The following is an 18,511-nucleotide window of genomic DNA, read 5'->3' as shown; positions in this document are numbered from 1 at the left end:
GACTAAGGTCCTTGGCACGATCCTGGACGAAGCTAAAATATAATTTAATTTAAATACCAGAAAAGTGTAAGGTTCGAGAAATAAAACACCACAAAGTCTTTTACAAACATAATATTTATTACACAATTTCTATCCTACTACAGGATTACTTGCGAAAGCCAGCAATCTTATAAACATTTAGCCCTGCATAGACGTGCAACGACTACTTCTTAGCTCCAACAGCTCCAAATGCTCCAACAGCTCCAACAGCTCCAAATGATCCAACTGCCTTTTCTTTCAACAGCTCCAATGATATTGGGCTACAATGGTACGAGTCTAAGAGACTACGATGCTACAAGGCTACGAGTTTAAAAGGATCTAGCTGGTTCCGAGTTAAACATGACTGTGAGACTGCATGACTAAAAGACCGCATTGCTACGAAACTACATGTCTATGAAGCTACATGGATACAAGTCTACTCGGCTCCAACACGCAATCTACACACAGTACACACAGGAAACTGAACGTACACACAGTACACACAGGAAACGGAACGTACACACAGTACACACAGGAAACTGAACGTACACACAGGAAACGGAACGTACACACAGTACACACAGGAAACGGAACGTACACAAAGTACACACAGAAAACAAAACGTACACACAGTACACTCAGGAAACGGAACGTACACAAAGTACACACAGGAAACAGAACGTACACACAGTACACACAGGAAACTGAACGTACACACAGTACAAACAGGAAACGGAACGTACACACAGTACACACAGGAAATGGAACGTATACACAGTACACACAGGAAACGGAACGTACACACAGTACACACAGGAAACGGAACGTACACACAGTACACACAGGAATCGGAACGTACACACAGTACACATAGGAAACGGAACGTACACACAGTACACACAGGAAACGGAACGTACACAAAGTACACACAGGAAACAAAACGTACACACAGTACACACAGGAAACGGAACGTACACAAAGTACACACAGGAAACAGAACGTACACACAGTACACACAGGAAACTGAACGTACACACAGTACAAACAGGAAACGGAACGTACACACAGTACACAAAGGAAATGGAACGTATACACAGTACACACAGGAAACGGAACGTACACACAGTACACACAGGAAACGGAACGTACACACAGTACACACAGGAATCGGAACGTACACACAGTACACATAGGAAACGGAACGTACACACAGTACACACAGGAAACGGAACGTACATACATTATACACAGGAAACGGAACGTACACACAGTACACACAGGAAACGGAACGTACACACAGTACACACAGGAAACGGAACGTACACACAGTACACACAGGAAACGGAATGATCATACATACAGTAGCGGAAACACACAGGCTTAGTTGGAAATCGGAATACAAGAAATAAAAATATTAAATTTTTACTTTCAATATTTAATTACTTCTCAACATTACCCAAATACAAGTAAAAGAAGCCATTATTGTATGTAGCCAGCTCTCCTCAGTTCTTTGATTATGAAGGATATTTCTTTGATGCACGAATAGTTTCCTGCACAAAGCGAGCCATGTAGAAGTCTTAGCCGGTCAACCAATATGTTTGGATCTATCCATGACGTGTAATCAATCTCTTCTACCACCATCTTACTTGCTTGTTTATTATAAATTCTTTTATAATCACAATCGTCCCAGTGATCATAATAAGCATTATCAGATTTATTTATTATAACACGACGTTTCCATCGTTTCGGTCTCAGGACATCGCCACATTCTTCGATCTTGTCAGCTCTAGGTGCTTCATCACAGTCTATGCCTTTGTAAACAGCATCAGAGTCACTGTAACAATCACTGTAGAAGACATCCTCTTCACCCAGATTACCGTATGAATTCGCTATCGATGATGTCGAAGTGTCTTTATCGTCTTCATGCTTCCTTTCTAGGAGTCCATCATTTTTACAAAGAATGGAGGATCTACTGAATATAGGCTTGAATGTATTCTCACTTTTCACGGTGTTGATACTTACATTAGTTTCAGTCTTCCCGAAGCCATTAGCATCCTTCAATTTATGTTCTTCCTCACGATCGGGTGAGCTAATACCATCACGCTCAGGACAAGGAAAATTATTGTCGTAATGCAGATCACTCTTCTTTAGTCTAGTGGATTCATCGGTGTCCTCTATGCCGTAAGTAGTCTTGACTTTACATGTTCTACCATGTCTTTTTAAGCTGTCAATTCGTGTTAACAACCTGCTACAACGATTACAGCTTAACATGTTGCGTAGTGGGTTTCTAGCACAATCATTCTTCTCATGACGTCTAGCATTCCTTCTCATGACAAAATCCTTGCCACAGTATCTACAGTGGCTTCCTTCCGATTCAGCTGCAGATAACAAACCATGATCCATGGTAGCTTCTGTGACTAATGTTAGATACAAACTGTCAGTTTTCTCCAATTGGAACCATTTCTTAAATAGAATTTTTTAAATATTTCATCAGCGAGAGTTAAGTTATCTAATGCAAAGCAAATTGATGCAAGTAGTTCTGGCTGTCATCAAAAGATGTCGCCACGTGTTGCTTGCAGGTAAATAATATCTATTTCATTAATGCGGGATGCGGAATGCTCACTATCGATCGCAAAGGAAGGTTAGTTTCGCTAGACTCCAAGGAGAAGGAAGTTCGACCTTCCTGTTAGTGCTTCTTAGATTTCTCATAGATTATTATTATTCGACTGAGAAATGATTTTTTTAAATATCCACCTGATAAAAATATTACAAGTGATGATTCAGTGGCAGAAGTTCACTAATTAAATGCAACCTTGAATAAAAATTACATGCCTCATTAAGTAAAAAAATCCTTCATGCAGAGATCAATTCCTCATCAGTAACCAGAAGCACTCGGAGAAAACCATCAGATGTCTAGTCAGGAATAATCAAAAGCACCCCGAGAAAACCATCAAAATATTGTCAAGTATAATCAGGAGCACACGGAGAAAACCACAATAATATTGTCAAGAATAATCGGAAGCACACGGAGAAAACTATCAAAATATTGACAATAATAATCAGGAGCACACGAAGAAAACCACCATAATATTGACAAGAACGAACAGGAGCACCCGGAGAAAACTACCATAATATTGACAAGAATAATAAGGAGCACACGGAGAAATCCACCATAATATTGTCAAGAATAAACGGGAGCACACTGAGAAAACCACCATAATATTGACAAGGATAATCGGAAGCACACGGAGAAAACCGCCACAAGTTTTGTTTGATATCATAAAATTACAACAAAAAGAATATTAAAAAATTAAAAATATAAACGAATAAAATTCAAAATCTGATTCTGCTAGCTTGTGAACTTCTCTTTGATGTGCAAAGTTAGAGTTCTAGTACAAGCCAGAATCAGATTTTGAATTTTATTCGTTTATATTTTTAATTTTTTAATATTTTTTTTGTTGTAATTTTATGATATCAAACAAAACTTGTGGCGGTTTTCTCCGTGTGCTTCCGATTATCCTTGTCAATATTATGGTGGTTTTCTCAGTGTGCTCCCGTTTATTCTTGACAATATTATGGTGGATTTCTCCGTGTGCTCCTTATTATTCTTGTCAATATTATGGTAGTTTTCTCCGGGTGCTCCTGTTCGTTCTTGTCAATATTATGGTGGTTTTCTTCGTGTGCTCCTGATTATTATTGTCAATATTTTGATAGTTTTCTCCGTGTGCTTCCGATTATTCTTGACAATATTATTGTGGTTTTCTCCGTGTGCTCCTGATTATACTTGACAATATTTTGATGGTTTTCTCGGGGTGCTTTTGATTATTCCTGACTAGACATCTGATGGTTTTCTCCGAGTGCTTCTGGTTACTGATGAGGAATTGATCTCTGCATGAAGGATTTTTTTACTTAATGAGGCATGTAATTTTTATTCAAGGTTGCATTTAATTAGTGAACTTCTGCCACTGAATCATCACTTGTAATATTTTTATCAGGTGGATATTTAAAAAAATCATTTCTCAGTCGAATAATAATAATCTATGAGAAATCTAAGAAGCACTAACAGGAAGGTCGAACTTCCTTCTCCTTGGAGTCTAGCGAAACTAACCTTCCTTTGCGATCGATAGTGAGCATTCCGCATCCCGCATTAATGAAATAGATATTATTTACCTGCAAGCAACACGTGGCGACATCTTTTGATGACAGCCAGAACTACTTGCATCAATTTGCTTTGCATTAGATAACTTAACTCTCGCTGATGAAATATTTAAAAAATTCTATTTAAGAAATGGTTCCAATTGGAGAAAACTGACAGTTTGTATCTAACATTAGTCACAGAAGCTACCATGGATCATGGTTTGTTATCTGCAGCTGAATCGGAAGGAAGCCACTGTAGATACTGTGGCAAGGATTTTGTCATGAGAAGGAATGCTAGACGTCATGAGAAGAATGATTGTGCTAGAAACCCACTACGCAACATGTTAAGCTGTAATCGTTGTAGCAGGTTGTTAACACGAATTGACAGCTTAAAAAGACATGGTAGAACATGTAAAGTCAAGACTACTTACGGCATAGAGGACACCGATGAATCCACTAGACTAAAGAAGAGTGATCTGCATTACGACAATAATTTTCCTTGTCCTGAGCGTGATGGTATTAGCTCACCCGATCGTGAGGAAGAACATAAATTGAAGGATGCTAATGGCTTCGGGAAGACTGAAACTAATGTAAGTATCAACACCGTGAAAAGTGAGAATACATTCAAGCCTATATTCAGTAGATCCTCCATTCTTTGTAAAAATGATGGACTCCTAGAAAGGAAGCATGAAGACGATAAAGACACTTCGACATCATCGATAGCGAATTCATACGGTAATCTGGGTGAAGAGGATGTCTTCTACAGTGATTGTTACAGTGACTCTGATGCTGTTGACAAAGGCATAGACTGTGATGAAGCACCTAGAGCTGACAAGATCGAAGAATGTGGCGATGTCCTGAGACCGAAACGATGGAAACGTCGTGTTATAATAAATAAATCTGATAATGCTTATTATGATCACTGGGACGATTGTGATTATAAAAGAATTTATAATAAACAAGCAAGTAAGATGGTGGTAGAAGAGATTGATTACACGTCATGGATAGATCCAAACATATTGGTTGACCGGCTAAGACTTCTACATGGCTCGCTTTGTGCAGGAAACTATTCGTGCATCAAAGAAATATCCTTCATAATCAAAGAACTGAGGAGAGCTGGCTACATACAATAATGGCTTCTTTTACTTGTATTTGGGTAATGTTGAGAAGTAATTAAATATTGAAAGTAAAAATTTAATATTTTTATTTCTTGTATTCCGATTTCCAACTAAGCCTGTGTGTTTCCGCTACTGTATGTATGATCATTCCGTTTCCTGTGTGTACTGTGTGTACGTTCCGTTTCCTGTGTGTACTGTGTGTACGTTCCGTTTCCTGTGTGTACTGTGTGTACGTTCCGTTTCCTGTGTATAATGTATGTACGTTCCGTTTCCTGTGTGTACTGTGTGTACGTTCCGTTTCCTATGTGTACTGTGTGTACGTTCCGATTCCTGTGTGTACTGTGTGTACGTTCCGTTTCCTGTGTGTACTGTGTGTACGTTCCGTTTCCTGTGTGTACTGTGTATACGTTCCATTTCCTTTGTGTACTGTGTGTACGTTCCGTTTCCTGTTTGTACTGTGTGTACGTTCAGTTTCCTGTGTGTACTGTGTGTACGTTCTGTTTCCTGTGTGTACTTTGTGTACGTTCCGTTTCCTGTGTGTACTGTGTGTACGTTTTGTTTCCTGTGTGTACTTTGTGTACGTTCCGTTTCCTGTGTGTACTGTGTGTACGTTCCGTTTCCTATGTGTACTGTGTGTACGTTCCGATTCCTGTGTGTACTGTGTGTACGTTCCGTTTCCTGTGTGTACTGTGTGTACGTTCCGTTTCCTGTGTGTACTGTGTATACGTTCCATTTCCTGTGTGTACTGTGTGTACGTTCCGTTTCCTGTTTGTACTGTGTGTACGTTCAGTTTCCTGTGTGTACTGTGTGTACGTTCTGTTTCCTGTGTGTACTTTGTGTACGTTCCGTTTCCTGAGTGTACTGTGTGTACGTTTTGTTTTCTGTGTGTACTTTGTGTACGTTCCGTTTCCTGTGTGTACTGTGTGTACGTTCCGTTTCCTGTGTGTACGTTCAGTTTCCTGTGTGTACTGTGTGTACGTTCCGTTTCCTGTGTGTACTGTGTGTACGTTCAGTTTCCTGTGTGTACTGTGTGTAGATTGCGTGTTGGAGCCGAGTAGACTTGTATCCATGTAGCTTCATAGACATGTAGTTTCGTAGCAATGCGGTCTTTTAGTCATGCAGTCTCACAGTCATGTTTAACTCGGAACCAGCTAGATCCTTTTAAACTCGTAGCCTTGTAGCATCGTAGTCTCTTAGACTCGTACCATTGTAGCCCAATATCATTGGAGCTGTTGAAAGAAAAGGCAGTTGGATCATTTGGAGCTGTTGGAGCTGTTGGAGCATTTGGAGCTGTTGGAGCTAAGAAGTAGTCGTTGCACGTCTATGCAGGGCTAAATGTTTATAAGATTGCTGGCTTTCGCAAGTAATCCTGTAGTAGGATAGAAATTGTGTAATAAATATTATGTTTGTAAAAGACTTTGTGGTGTTTTATTTCTCGAACCTTACACTTTTCTGGTATTTAAATTAAATTATATTTTAGCTTCGTCCAGGATCGTGCCAAGGACCTTAGTCGACCTAATTAATCAGTATATTGTTTGCAAATTTATTTAATGAATTTTTAACTTTTTCCTGAATTTCTAGGTTAATTATTACGAATATTCCAAAGATGTTGGTCTTGATGTCTGATAGGATGATGGTAGTAGAGGATTTATTTCTCTTTAAGAATGTTGAACATGGTTTCTTGAAATTATTATTTTTTTTTCATAAAATTAAACTTTATTGCATCGATATAGTATCGAACCAAGGACTGGAGCGGATCGAATCAATATGTAAGTTAATGAGTGATTATTTTGATGAATTTTGGATTTTTTCCTGAATTCCTAACTAAATAATTACGGTTTTTCTAGATGGCGGCCAAATTTCAAGATGTCTGGTGTCACAGTAATAAATGATTACTGCACTCTAGTGGATAAGAACTAAACTAACATGGCACCAGCGTACTCTCGCTGACGATACAATGATGATGGCTTCCAGCATCGAAGACAAGATGGCGGACATGGCATCATACTAGATGACATTATATATACTTTGAAAAAAAAGTGGTGGGGGTCAGTCTGCCTGCAGCCACCACGAGGGAAGGATCGGTCGCCATTTTTTTTGCCCTCACCAGATTCGAGCCGAGGACTCCGAGCTCAGTGTCGTAAAAGTTTTTTTTTTTATAAATTTAAAAAAAAATTTTTCATTAAACTCGGATAATATATTTAAAGATGTCGGCCGTAACGGAAATTGCAACGGTGATGTCATCATCCAATATGGTTACTTGGAATAATGTAATCGGATGGATGGTTTGTTTGTCGCAAATATAAATGAAAAGCCATTCCCTTGCATTACTCTATCATCAAACCTAAACATATAAATGCATACATATATATATTAAACGTAGTTTAGAATATGGCTTCATGTTCCAAACTTATCTCGACTTGTCTCGACTGGTTACACATTGCATAACACTTGTAGGTTTTTTAAATTCAAACTTGTCATCATCCGGCGACAATGCCTTGAACTAAAGATGGCCGACAGTGGCGCCATCTGGTAGCGACTTTATGAATTAAAGATGGCGGCAACAGAGAACTTGGTGAATACAGGCTACCGACTTGGCGACATCCGGCAGTAAATTTAAGAATTAAAGATGGCGACGGTGGCGCGCTCCGGCAGTAACTTTAAGAATTAAAGATGGCGGCGCCTCTGGCAACTAATTTTTGAATTTGGCGCGCGATACTAGCGACATCTACCAACCAACTTGAGGACCAAGATGGCTTCGCCTATGGCAACTAATTTTTGAATTTAGCGCCATCTGGTAGTCTGTGCTGGAATTAAAGATGGTGGCTGTATAATAATTTTAATTTCAAATGTGACGTCTTAGGTATGTATTAAGGAAGGCAAAAGATGGCGGCTGATGTTTACATCAAATTTCGAAAAGTTGAAGTTCGAAAAAAAAATTCGAATCCAAGATGGCGGCCGTGACGAAAAGTGCAACGGTGACGTCACGATTCGAAGTTGGTGGAAATTACTAGAAATACAAAATGGCAAATGGATTAGCATGGATTAACATATAAATTAGCATAGATTGGCATACGGATTAGCATAGATTGGCATACAGGTTAGCATAGATTGGTATACGAATTAGCATAGATTGGCATACGGATTGGCATAGATTGACATGGATTAGCATAGATTGGCATGGATTAGGTTAGGTTAGCATAGATTAGCATATGGATTAGGTTAGGTTAGGCTAGGTTAGCATAGATTAGCATATGGATTAGGTTAGGTTAGGTTAGGTTAGGTTAGCATAGATTAGCATATGGATTAGGTTAGGTTAGGTTAGGTTAGGTTAGGTTTGGGTAGGTTAGGTTAGGTTAGGTTAGGTTAGGTTTAGTTTAGTTTAGTTTAGTTTAGTTTAGTTTAGGTTAGGTTAGGTTAGCATAGATTAGCATATGGGTTAGGTTAGTTTAGTTTAGTTTAGTTTAGTTTAGGTTAGGTTAGGTTAGCATAGATTAGCATATGGATAAGGTTAGGTTAGGTTAGGTTAGGTTAGGTTTAGTTTAGTTTAGTTTAGTTTAGTTTAGTTTAGGTTAGGTTAGGTTAGGTTAGGTTAGGTTAGCATAGCATAGATTAGCATATGGATTAGGTTAGGTTAGGTTAGTTTAGGTTAGGTTAGGTTAGGTTAGGTTAGGTTAGGTTAGGTTAGGTTAGGCTAGGTTAGCATAGATTAGCATATGGATTAGGTTAGGTGAGGTTAGTTTAGTTTAGTTTAGGTTAGGTTAGGTTAGGTTAGGTTAGGTTAGCATAGATTAGCATATGGATTAGGTTAGGTGAGGTTAGTTTAGGTTAGGTTAGGTTAGGTTAGGTTAGGTTAGGTGTGCGAAGGAAGTACCTACAGGCTCCGACCAACAGCGCTTCTCTGCTGTGAAGTATTAGGAGATCAGAACTTGAGAGGAGGTAGTAATAAAAACTTGCCGGTGCCGTTGCGCGGCGTGGAAGTAGAGCGCGCCAAAACACATGGTTGCCTGGCCGTATGTATCCGGCGTTCATAACACGTGTAGAAGTAGGCTTATATTCGTTACCTCCTGGCTGTTTATTACCGCCTAATACTTTTCAGAGCGAGACGTCCTGGCGAGCTGGTCTGTCCGTCCTCCTCCGTTCGTTCGTTACGTAACGGGACATTTTTTCGTGCGTACATGGCTTATGAACATAACGGGACACTTTTTCGTGCGTGTATGGCCGGCGGAAGTGACGTAATCCAACATGGGTGATGAACGTAACGGGATACTTTTTCGTGCGTGCATGGCTGATGAACGTAACGGGACACTTTTTCGTGCGTACATGGCTGATGAACATAACGGGACACTTTTTCGTGTGTGTATGGTCGAAGGAAGTGACATAATCCAACATGGCTGATGAAGCGAAGCGTTAAGGTGGCTGGATCGGATCCCCGATCCCCCTCCCCCCTCCCCTGCCCCAGGATGAACTATATACATCTACTTATGGGCCCGCACCACAAATGGGGGCCCGCACCACACGACACGAAAAAAAAAAAAAATTATGCTGCGATTTGTATCTTCTTATATTCTTAAAATACGCGTCGACATAGTGTCCAGTTGTTTTGTGCAAATTAATTGCGCCGGACTAAACTCTTCTGCATAAATAATTTTCTATTATTTTCATTGTTTTTGGTGTAACTTAATTCCTTAACCTCTAAATACTGTTTGGTTAAATTGTCTAGTTTAATAATAAACTTTTTTTTTTTTTTCAAAATAGAAAATTGATCAAAAATATGAGTTTTGTAGGTCAATTAAAATAAACTACCCACCCAGACCCAGGCAAGAGGCACCCACTGTTTCACTGGAAGGGGATACTCAATATACCCCCCCTTCCTTTCCCCTTAGAGAGGGCCCGCACCACAGACTCAGCCTAGGGGCCCACAGGAAGTAAATCCGGCCCTGCACCAGGCTGCTCTTATGACCTGGAGGTCCTGAGGCGCTGATTGCCTGAGAGTCTGCACTTCTAGTGTAGTGAATCATCGTATTGGCATCACAGTATCACAGCTTGCTGTTATTGTCCAACCCAGGACCGTAAACATTGACTCTGGTGTTGCTACAATCAGATCCTAATGTCTGACGTCCTAATACAATAATAAAAATACAAAGTGTGCTTAAATATAAATAACTTTATGAAGGAAATATTGAAACTGTCATTTGAAGGCCTTAATAGTTAACGTAACGAATACATTGTATGAGGATAAGTTGTTTCTTTATTTCAGGCCTGTCAAACAGTTTAGCTTGATACATCATAATAACACGTAGCATCTGTAGTTTTGCAGCAATCAACGCAATATACATCACACTAGATTTTATTCAATTTCTTTTTATGTTTATTTTCTTCTCGTCCCTTTTTCGCATGTCAGAGACGTAAATAATGACTGTTAATAATTTATCCAGCCGGGACACATAAACACGTAGTTGAGTATACACAGGCTCAACCCTCACAGAGGAGAGAAAATAATTCAAATAAATGTTGATGAAGAAAATTTGCCATCGCATTTATTAGAAAGTTTAGAGTTTTCATTTGAAACGTTGCAGACGGATATTTTCCACCCTGCTGAGTAATTGATGGTAAACAAATGATGTCTGCAAAACTACGGATCATGGCGTTGGTAACTGGTAAGAGCGCGTGTGTTTGTTCCGCTGTGCCTGAATCTGACACATTTTAAATGTTGCTTCCAGGTACATCAGCCACGCTCCTTCGCTGCGGCGCATCGGAAACCACGTGTTCGACCTGCAACTGCCCGCACTACGCAGCCTGTAAGCACATCAGTTAGTGTTAGTGTTAGTGTTAGTGTCGGGGACGCACCACAACGCCGAAATGCCAAATTGACCACAACGCCGACAGCTAGAAAACTGCTGTGTACCACAACGCCGAATTACCACAACGCCGAAATACACTAACACCGAAAAATGTCATTGCAGGACTGCCACAAAGGTTAATTTAGGTTAGACTAGGTTAGGGTAGGCTAGGTTAGGCTAGGCTAGGATAGGCTTGGTTAAGTTAGGTTAGGTTGGGTTAGGTTTGATATTGGTATTTCGGCGTTAAGGTACATTCAAGAAACACACACAAATTCATTCAGTTGTTATTTCGGCGTTGTGGTACACTGCAGTTTTCTAGCTGTCGGCGTGGTGGTCAATTTCGACATTCGGCGTTATGGTATTTCGGCGTTGTGGTATTTCGGCGTTGTGGTAACGACCCGTCAGTGTCGCTCGGGGCTGCCCGCCGGGGCCCGGCCATCTAGAGCATGCACGTCACCACTTGCAGTCCCCGATGTCACGTTGCTCCCCGCGGGTCAGTAAGATTTTCAGTTACGTCAGTCAAGGGCGTAGATCCCGGGGAGAGGGCTGGCCAGCCCCCGTCCTCCCCCAAACCCACCCGCGGGGATTAAGAAGCCCCTGTTCGGGAGACTCGCTTGCGCGCTTGCAAAAAGCTTGACTGTGAAACAAGGGTGGATGAACGTAAAACGTCGCGAAACTATGTTTCACACCGGGGAAACTTTCTGTACCTATATTTTAAAGTTTTTCTGATTCTTGCAGCAACTCATTATACAAGCACCCTTTCCAGAGAGATTACTTGTGTTGGTTAAAAGCCACGCCCAAACAAAATTCTCCCTTCCCCCCCCCCCCCCCCCGGGGGGGCCAACGAATTTCAACGGGCCACCCTTGCAAATCCTACAGATTTGAGCCATGCTTATTCATAATATTTACTTACAACAAACTGTGATTTTTATAGCTGTATACAACTTATTCTTACACTTACATACATATAAAGCAGAGTTTCCGTTTGTTTTTGTTTCTTATGCATATCTTCACTTTTTTCCTCCGATCTCGATAATTTTGCACTGTTGACCTTCGAAACACGAGGAATGTCACTGTCGGGGCGAAACTTACGATAAAACCACCCGTTGAAGCAGAATTTAATTATTAGTCTTGGTGAAATTTCGCCATTGCTTGGATGGTGCTTTCTTCGTCACCGTGGCAAACTGGCTTTTGCATTGTTGATGCCTTTTTGCGCATCCATGGTAACCGCAGTGGCGTACCCACGAGAAGGAGAATGTATAATGAGCACTGCGGTCGTGTCCTGCCTGTAGACTGCCGCAGCGAAGCGGTTACATCAGCTAGTATATGTATATATGTATATATACATATATACATATGGTGTGTGTATGCGTGTGTGTGCGTGTAAGAGAAGGAAAAAGAGCCTATAATCCACGACAATGGGATGAAAAGTACTTTCAAAAATTAAATTTTAAAAAAGTAGATTTTTATACTTTAATTATTAAAAAGCAGGGTCATTTATTAAAAAAAGCATTCAAAATTATGAACTAAATTAAAGTTGCTTAATTTTTTTTGGTGTAAAACCTATCAAAAAATGTTGGTATCCTCAAAATTTAAAGCTATCCAACATCATTAATAAAATTCTTAAAGGGATTTGAACTGAACTCATAAGCAGCTGGTAGGGTAAGTCGAGACGATGACTCATAGGAACGAGACGAAAAGTGCACTACCCTACGAAATATTTTTAAGTGACAACTAAATAATTTTATAGTCACTGAAAAAAAAAACTTTCTAGAGACAGAAAACATTTTTTCTCCCGCCAATGAGTAAACACCTGCAAAATTCACTTTATTTTCTGTTGCCACAGACGTGCTCGCAATGAAGTTCTACAGCTAAGTGTTCATTGGCTGCTGCCTCATCTCCTCCAAGTCTCCCCGTGGCACGTGATTCGTTCAGATGTTTTCCTGGGCGTCTGCCACTGGCTTGTGGTCATTCACTGATATAAGACCGTTAAAAGTTCGCGGATTAATTTCACGACAATTGAAATACAAAACACGTTCACCTTCTTGCTGCCTTTGTAACTGACTCTCAGCCGGTGAATAACCCCTCAATAAAGGAAGTATCGAATCCAGGGACTGGAAGTAACGCGCTACTAGTAACGACGTTATTTATAACAGTTACTTTTTATGGTAACGATCGTGGTAACGCAATATATTAAGTTTTCAGTAACTGTAACTGTAACTGAATTACATTTTTCTGCCTTAAAGTAACAATGATTGTCGTTACTTCTTGCGTTACATTTTTTAAATATATTTCTTATTGAACGAAAGATTTGTTGATTTTTTCAATCCCAGAACGAAAATCCCGACAAGCATAAATTATTTGCGATGATATTGCTTGTACTTGTAAAACTGCTGTTGGCGAGCCTGCGCTCGTATTTTGATTGTCATTTATTTAATATTTGCGACATGCTGGTTTACTGCTGTGCTGTTTAATTAATTAACCTACCTGTGCACATGCGCGAAAGCAATGCCAGAATCTAATGAAGCGAAAAGCCGAGAAAGCAGTCCAGAATTTTCGTTGCCGTAGCCTTTGTTTTTTTTTTTTTTTTTTCACTCGTTCGAGTGATAAAAATAACCTTATTGTGAAGTGCTTGTTGTGTGGTTCTGCGAACAATTTTGTAGTGTGAATTAATTAGGTACTCAATGTAATTTAAGACCTATTTAAATTTTTTCAGTTTAAATAAACATATATATTTACTAAACACAATATGTTTTATTAGCTTTTAATTATAACAATATTACGTATCACATTTTTAGTTTTTCACAAAGTAACTGCTAAAGTAACTTACAGTTACTTTTCTCAGAACTGTAACTGTAACTGGTTTATTTTCAGTAGTGTTACTTGTAGTTGTAACAGGGTTACATTTCCAATGGAGTATTTGTAACTGTAACTGAGTTACTTTTTACATGCTTTATATTAGCTTCACCTGTATGTTTGTTTGTCTGTCCGTCTGTAAATCTTTCGACTAAGAGTGAGTGGCTCATCACTGTAAAATGTCCCACCAATTTCATTACGTTCGTTAGCCGAGCGGTCTAAGGCGCGCGACTTCTATGACGTCAGCTTTCGGATTCAGCGATCGTGGGTAGTACTCCCGGCTACGCCGAAAAAAAATTTTTTTTTTCCGGTAAATTCTAAGATTATATCCATACATCTAACTGTAAATTATTTGGAGAGACTTTACCATTTCTTTGTGACGTTGCAACTCCAAATAGTTATCTCAGATGGTAATAGGTAGTGTCGGTAACTCATTTCCCTATGATAATTATACATAAATATAGTTTAAAAAACTAAAAAACATGCTTTTAAAGAATATCAAACTAAAAAGTTAAAAATAAATATAGTTCAAAAAACTAAAAAAACATGTTTTTTAAGAATATCAAACTAAAAAGTTAAAAATAAATATAGTTTAAAAAACTAAAGAAACATGCTTTTAAAGATTATCAAACTAAAAAGTAAAAAATAATTTTAAAATTTAATTTATGACAATAGTATATAAGCAATACTAGTATAAATGAGAAAAAAGCATGGGGCGCTTAATATACAAAAAATATGGCACAAAGCGCCTCAAGCTTTTTTCTCATTTATACTAGTATTGCTTATATACTATTGTCATAAATTAAATTTTAATTTTTTTTTTTTACTTTTTAGTTTGATAATCTTTAAAAGCATGTTTCTTTAGTTTTTTAAACTATATTTATTTTTTAAAAGTAACTTTCCGGTCCCTGATCGAATCACAAGCAACCCAGTTGACAGGCGTCACGAGTCAGTAGCCAATGGGCAGGTGGGTGTTTGCCCGAGTAAGTAGGGGATTGTTGAGTCCAGCCTAGATGGCACTGAAACCGCGAATTTTTCTAGTCCCTTTTCATAGCGTGTCAAATAACCCGTGATACAATTAAAATGGTAATTATAGTGTAAAAACATTTGCATTCAAGGCTGTTGCCAAATAAAAGCGGTAAGTTGGCAGATGAATATAAATTAAGCCAAGACTACGTGTATCAAGGGCGTATACCGCTCCAAAAGAAAGGAAGATAATTTATTGGGACCCAAAACGGGGAGGGGATGGCACTATCCGGAATTCAGCCGCTTTCATGTGGGAGAAGCATGGGGCCATACAATAGTAAACCACAACAAAAAGGGAAGAATCTCAGCTTTTAAAAATATTTATTTGAACATTAGTTTGTAAGTACTAGTTACAAATTTTCTCTAGCTAGCACTTGCACTTCAGAAGGGAGCAAATTATACCCTATTTTCCCCTCGTGGATACGACCATGGTAAAGAAACCAAAATATTATTATGTTGTCAGAACAAAATATTGTTACGATTTACCGGGTTCGTAAAGGATAGCACAATTAAAAATTTTTACTACACACTACACAGTTTTATTGATGGCCACTACTTATGTCACTTACAAATAATCTTCTAAAATGGCAAATAATCAATTGCCCTTAAAAATAATGTTGCTTCCCCAGTCACTCGTTTCTTACAATCCACACACCTCGCTGGGCCGCACCTCTGGCGCAACTCTCGCCGCAGCACCCCTCGTGGATCTACGTCGTGGGACTCTCGGTCGCCGCACTCCGCCGCCGCCGACGCACTTGCCCTTCGCCGAGGATCCGCTCGACGCCTCGCTCGGAACTTCGCTCGGGACCCCGCCGCGTCCGCGACACTATCGCCCGGAACTGAACTATCTGCCCTGGAACCTTCGTCCAGGGACTTCGCCGCTCTATCGCCCGGAAACTCCGCCGCGGGAGAACTCCCGACTCCACTCACTCACTCGCTCCCTGCCCTGGAACCCTCGTCCAAGGACTTCGCCACTCTGCCGCACCCGCGGCACTATCGCCCCGGAAACTCCACCGCGGGAAAGCTTCCGCCTGAACTCTGACTCAGCTCAGCTCTATCCCGAGGCCGCCGTCCTCGTTTTATATATCAGCCGCAATTTCCAGAACTCACGAGCGCGGCCAGGGCCAGTCGCGTCATTCCGTGCCGACCCGACGGCACAAATCTCTCGAAAACACGTGTCGGCGGCTCGCGTAACTCCGCAGCTCTGTCCGGTGTCAGTTACGTGTCAAAGGCAGGACGCCGCGCTGAGAGTGGTGGGAAGGAGGGGGGAAAGCGACAATCCTTGTAATCGTCCAGGCGCGCGCGGCGCATATATTGCGGCAGTCGCCAGCCAGCTCTGCACCTGCACGTGTCACGGCCTTGCTCACGTTCGTAACAATATTTTGTTGGTTGTGTACTAATATATGTATAAATTTTTGTGGCCGCCAATAAAATTTTCCGTCTGTGTACAGGAATGGCGCATTCCTTCCCCAACACCACTTATTCGTGTCGTTGCTTGTCGCTGTCTCTGACGGTCTCTTTTTAGTAGAGACGTGTAGACAACCTTTCAAAAGTAAAAAAAAAAAAGTGTGTGTGTGTTTTAGTTCTGTGTTTGTTGTGTGTTTTGGTTGTTTGTTGTGTGTATTGGTTGTTTTGGTGTTGTGTGTGTTTTGGTTGTGTTTTGAAGTGTGTTTTTTGGTTTTTATGGTGTTGTGTGTGTTTTGGTTGTGTTTTGGTGTTGTGTGTTTATTATTATTTTTTGTGTTGTTTTAATGTTATTTTGTGTTGTTGTTTTTTGTGGTTTTGTTGTGTTGGGGTTGGGGCCACGTTCGTTTGAAGTGAAACGTCACACTTTAAAAGTACACTTTAATTCAATAATTCACTCGAACGGTGAAACTAAACAATACAGTAGATATAATGAAAGGTTCACACCGAAGGTCCACTACTGTCAAGAACAAGGCAACGAAAATAATGCTAAGAAAGAATCTTACAGTTGTCTGGCTCTCTATTTTATTCGTTTTCTCCCTCCTCTTCCCTTTCTACAATAATCGATTGCCACATTCCTCGGAGTTGCACTTTTTGTTCCAATTTAATTAGTAGGGGCAGGTATTTTACGCGAGAGAAAAAAATCTGAGCTATCGTTTGTCTGACATAAGGTATGCCCACCCCAGCGGATTCATCCTTGTGATTGGCGGTCGTCCGGGCCATTCAGGACGTGTTTGTTTCCGCTCTGAATGACTGTGAGTCGCGCCCCTACAATGGACATGCAGCTTAAATCAAACTCAAATAATCTCGAGTCACAAGACGATGCTTCAGTGTTTTAACAATCAGCTGGTCTGCATGTCCCTACTGACTTCGACTTGCCCTACATAGCTGTACAGAATTTCCACTTCAAAAAATAAAAAAATAAAACATTTTTAACAGCTTTCTATTTGTTATGCAGATGTAAAATACCTGGCTGAATTTTTAAAACTACCTGTGCCCATTTTATTCGGGAAACCCAAGATTCACGCCAGTTTACGCAACGTTTACGACTCGGGCAGCGAATTCTAGCGGCGGGCGCAGAAAGTAAGTGTGTGATTCGCATCCAGACATTTTTGGTATTTGGAAAAGCTTCTATTTTATTTATCTGTTCATTTAAAACGCTCGGAATTGTTTCAAAGAATTATACGTTAAATTCCGTGTCCCGAGTTCCGTGTATTGTGAGTTCGTTTGCAACATGAACAACACGGAAACACGTGAGTTCGCTCGTTACCGAGGTTGGATGTTTACACATCACTAGAGACCGGAAAAATTCGCGGTAGGCTAGACTCCAAACTCGTTCACCTTCATTGTGAGTCAGTGATTGGAACACCGTTTACCTGAAGGACTCTTAAGCCAGTGAAAAACCTTCAACAAAAGAAGTATCAAATCACAAGCATCCCAGGTAACACGTGTTACCGAGTCATTATCCAATGAACAGGTGCAATTTGTTCTAGTTCATAGAGGATCGTGAAGTCTATCCTAGAGGTCATTGATCCCGCGAATTTTTTTCCAGTCTCTACATATCACTGACGAGTGCTGGAAGACTCACTCACTTTTTTTTTTGCCAGCCGGATTGTCAACACGGGTTTGGAGAACATACCCCTCATCAGAAAGATGCACGCCAGCTCCATACTACACATGGTGTGAGTACATAACCGATCTTATTAAACCACTAGCGTTTGAGACTTCACGTAGTCACGCTGTTAAGAATTTTTCACCTCAAATTTATGAAGAACGCTGGTTACAAATCAAATATTCGTAAATTTACGGGTACAAAGTTCACTTACTGTGAATTTGAATCTACGTACTAAAATAATATTTTACAGAAGAAAAACATTCAAAAACTGGTGAGGACTCACGCAAACACACAATTATTTTTTTTTTCCACGATAGCGTTTACCCTGTTTATACCGAAAGAAAAAAATAATTAGAAGTTAAAATACGACGTAGTTTCTACGAAGATTCGGTTATATTAAATTACGAAGCACTCTTCGTTTGTTTGAGGTGAAT

The 18,511-nt window shown here is 40.0% G+C and overlaps 1 protein-coding gene across 1 annotated transcript in view; it reads left to right on the top strand.

Moving 5' to 3' along the window:
* The first annotated feature begins 10,917 nt into the window (after positions 1-10,917).
* LOC134538607 (lutropin-choriogonadotropic hormone receptor-like) overlaps positions 10,918-18,511 on the top strand; it is a 38,559-nt gene continuing 30,965 nt past the window's right edge. Inside the window, exons 1-3 of the mRNA XM_063380037.1 lie at positions 10,918-10,922; positions 10,997-11,074; positions 18,070-18,144. Of these exons, the coding sequence (XP_063236107.1) occupies positions 10,918-10,922; positions 10,997-11,074; positions 18,070-18,144 (158 nt within the window). The remainder of the gene's footprint in view (positions 10,923-10,996; positions 11,075-18,069; positions 18,145-18,511) is intronic.

This window comes from Bacillus rossius, chromosome 13, assembly GCF_032445375.1.
Source record: "Bacillus rossius redtenbacheri isolate Brsri chromosome 13, Brsri_v3, whole genome shotgun sequence".
In the NCBI taxonomy this organism is placed as follows: Eukaryota; Metazoa; Arthropoda; class Insecta; order Phasmatodea; family Bacillidae; genus Bacillus; species Bacillus rossius.
This window is presented reverse-complemented; position numbering and strand designations above follow the sequence as displayed.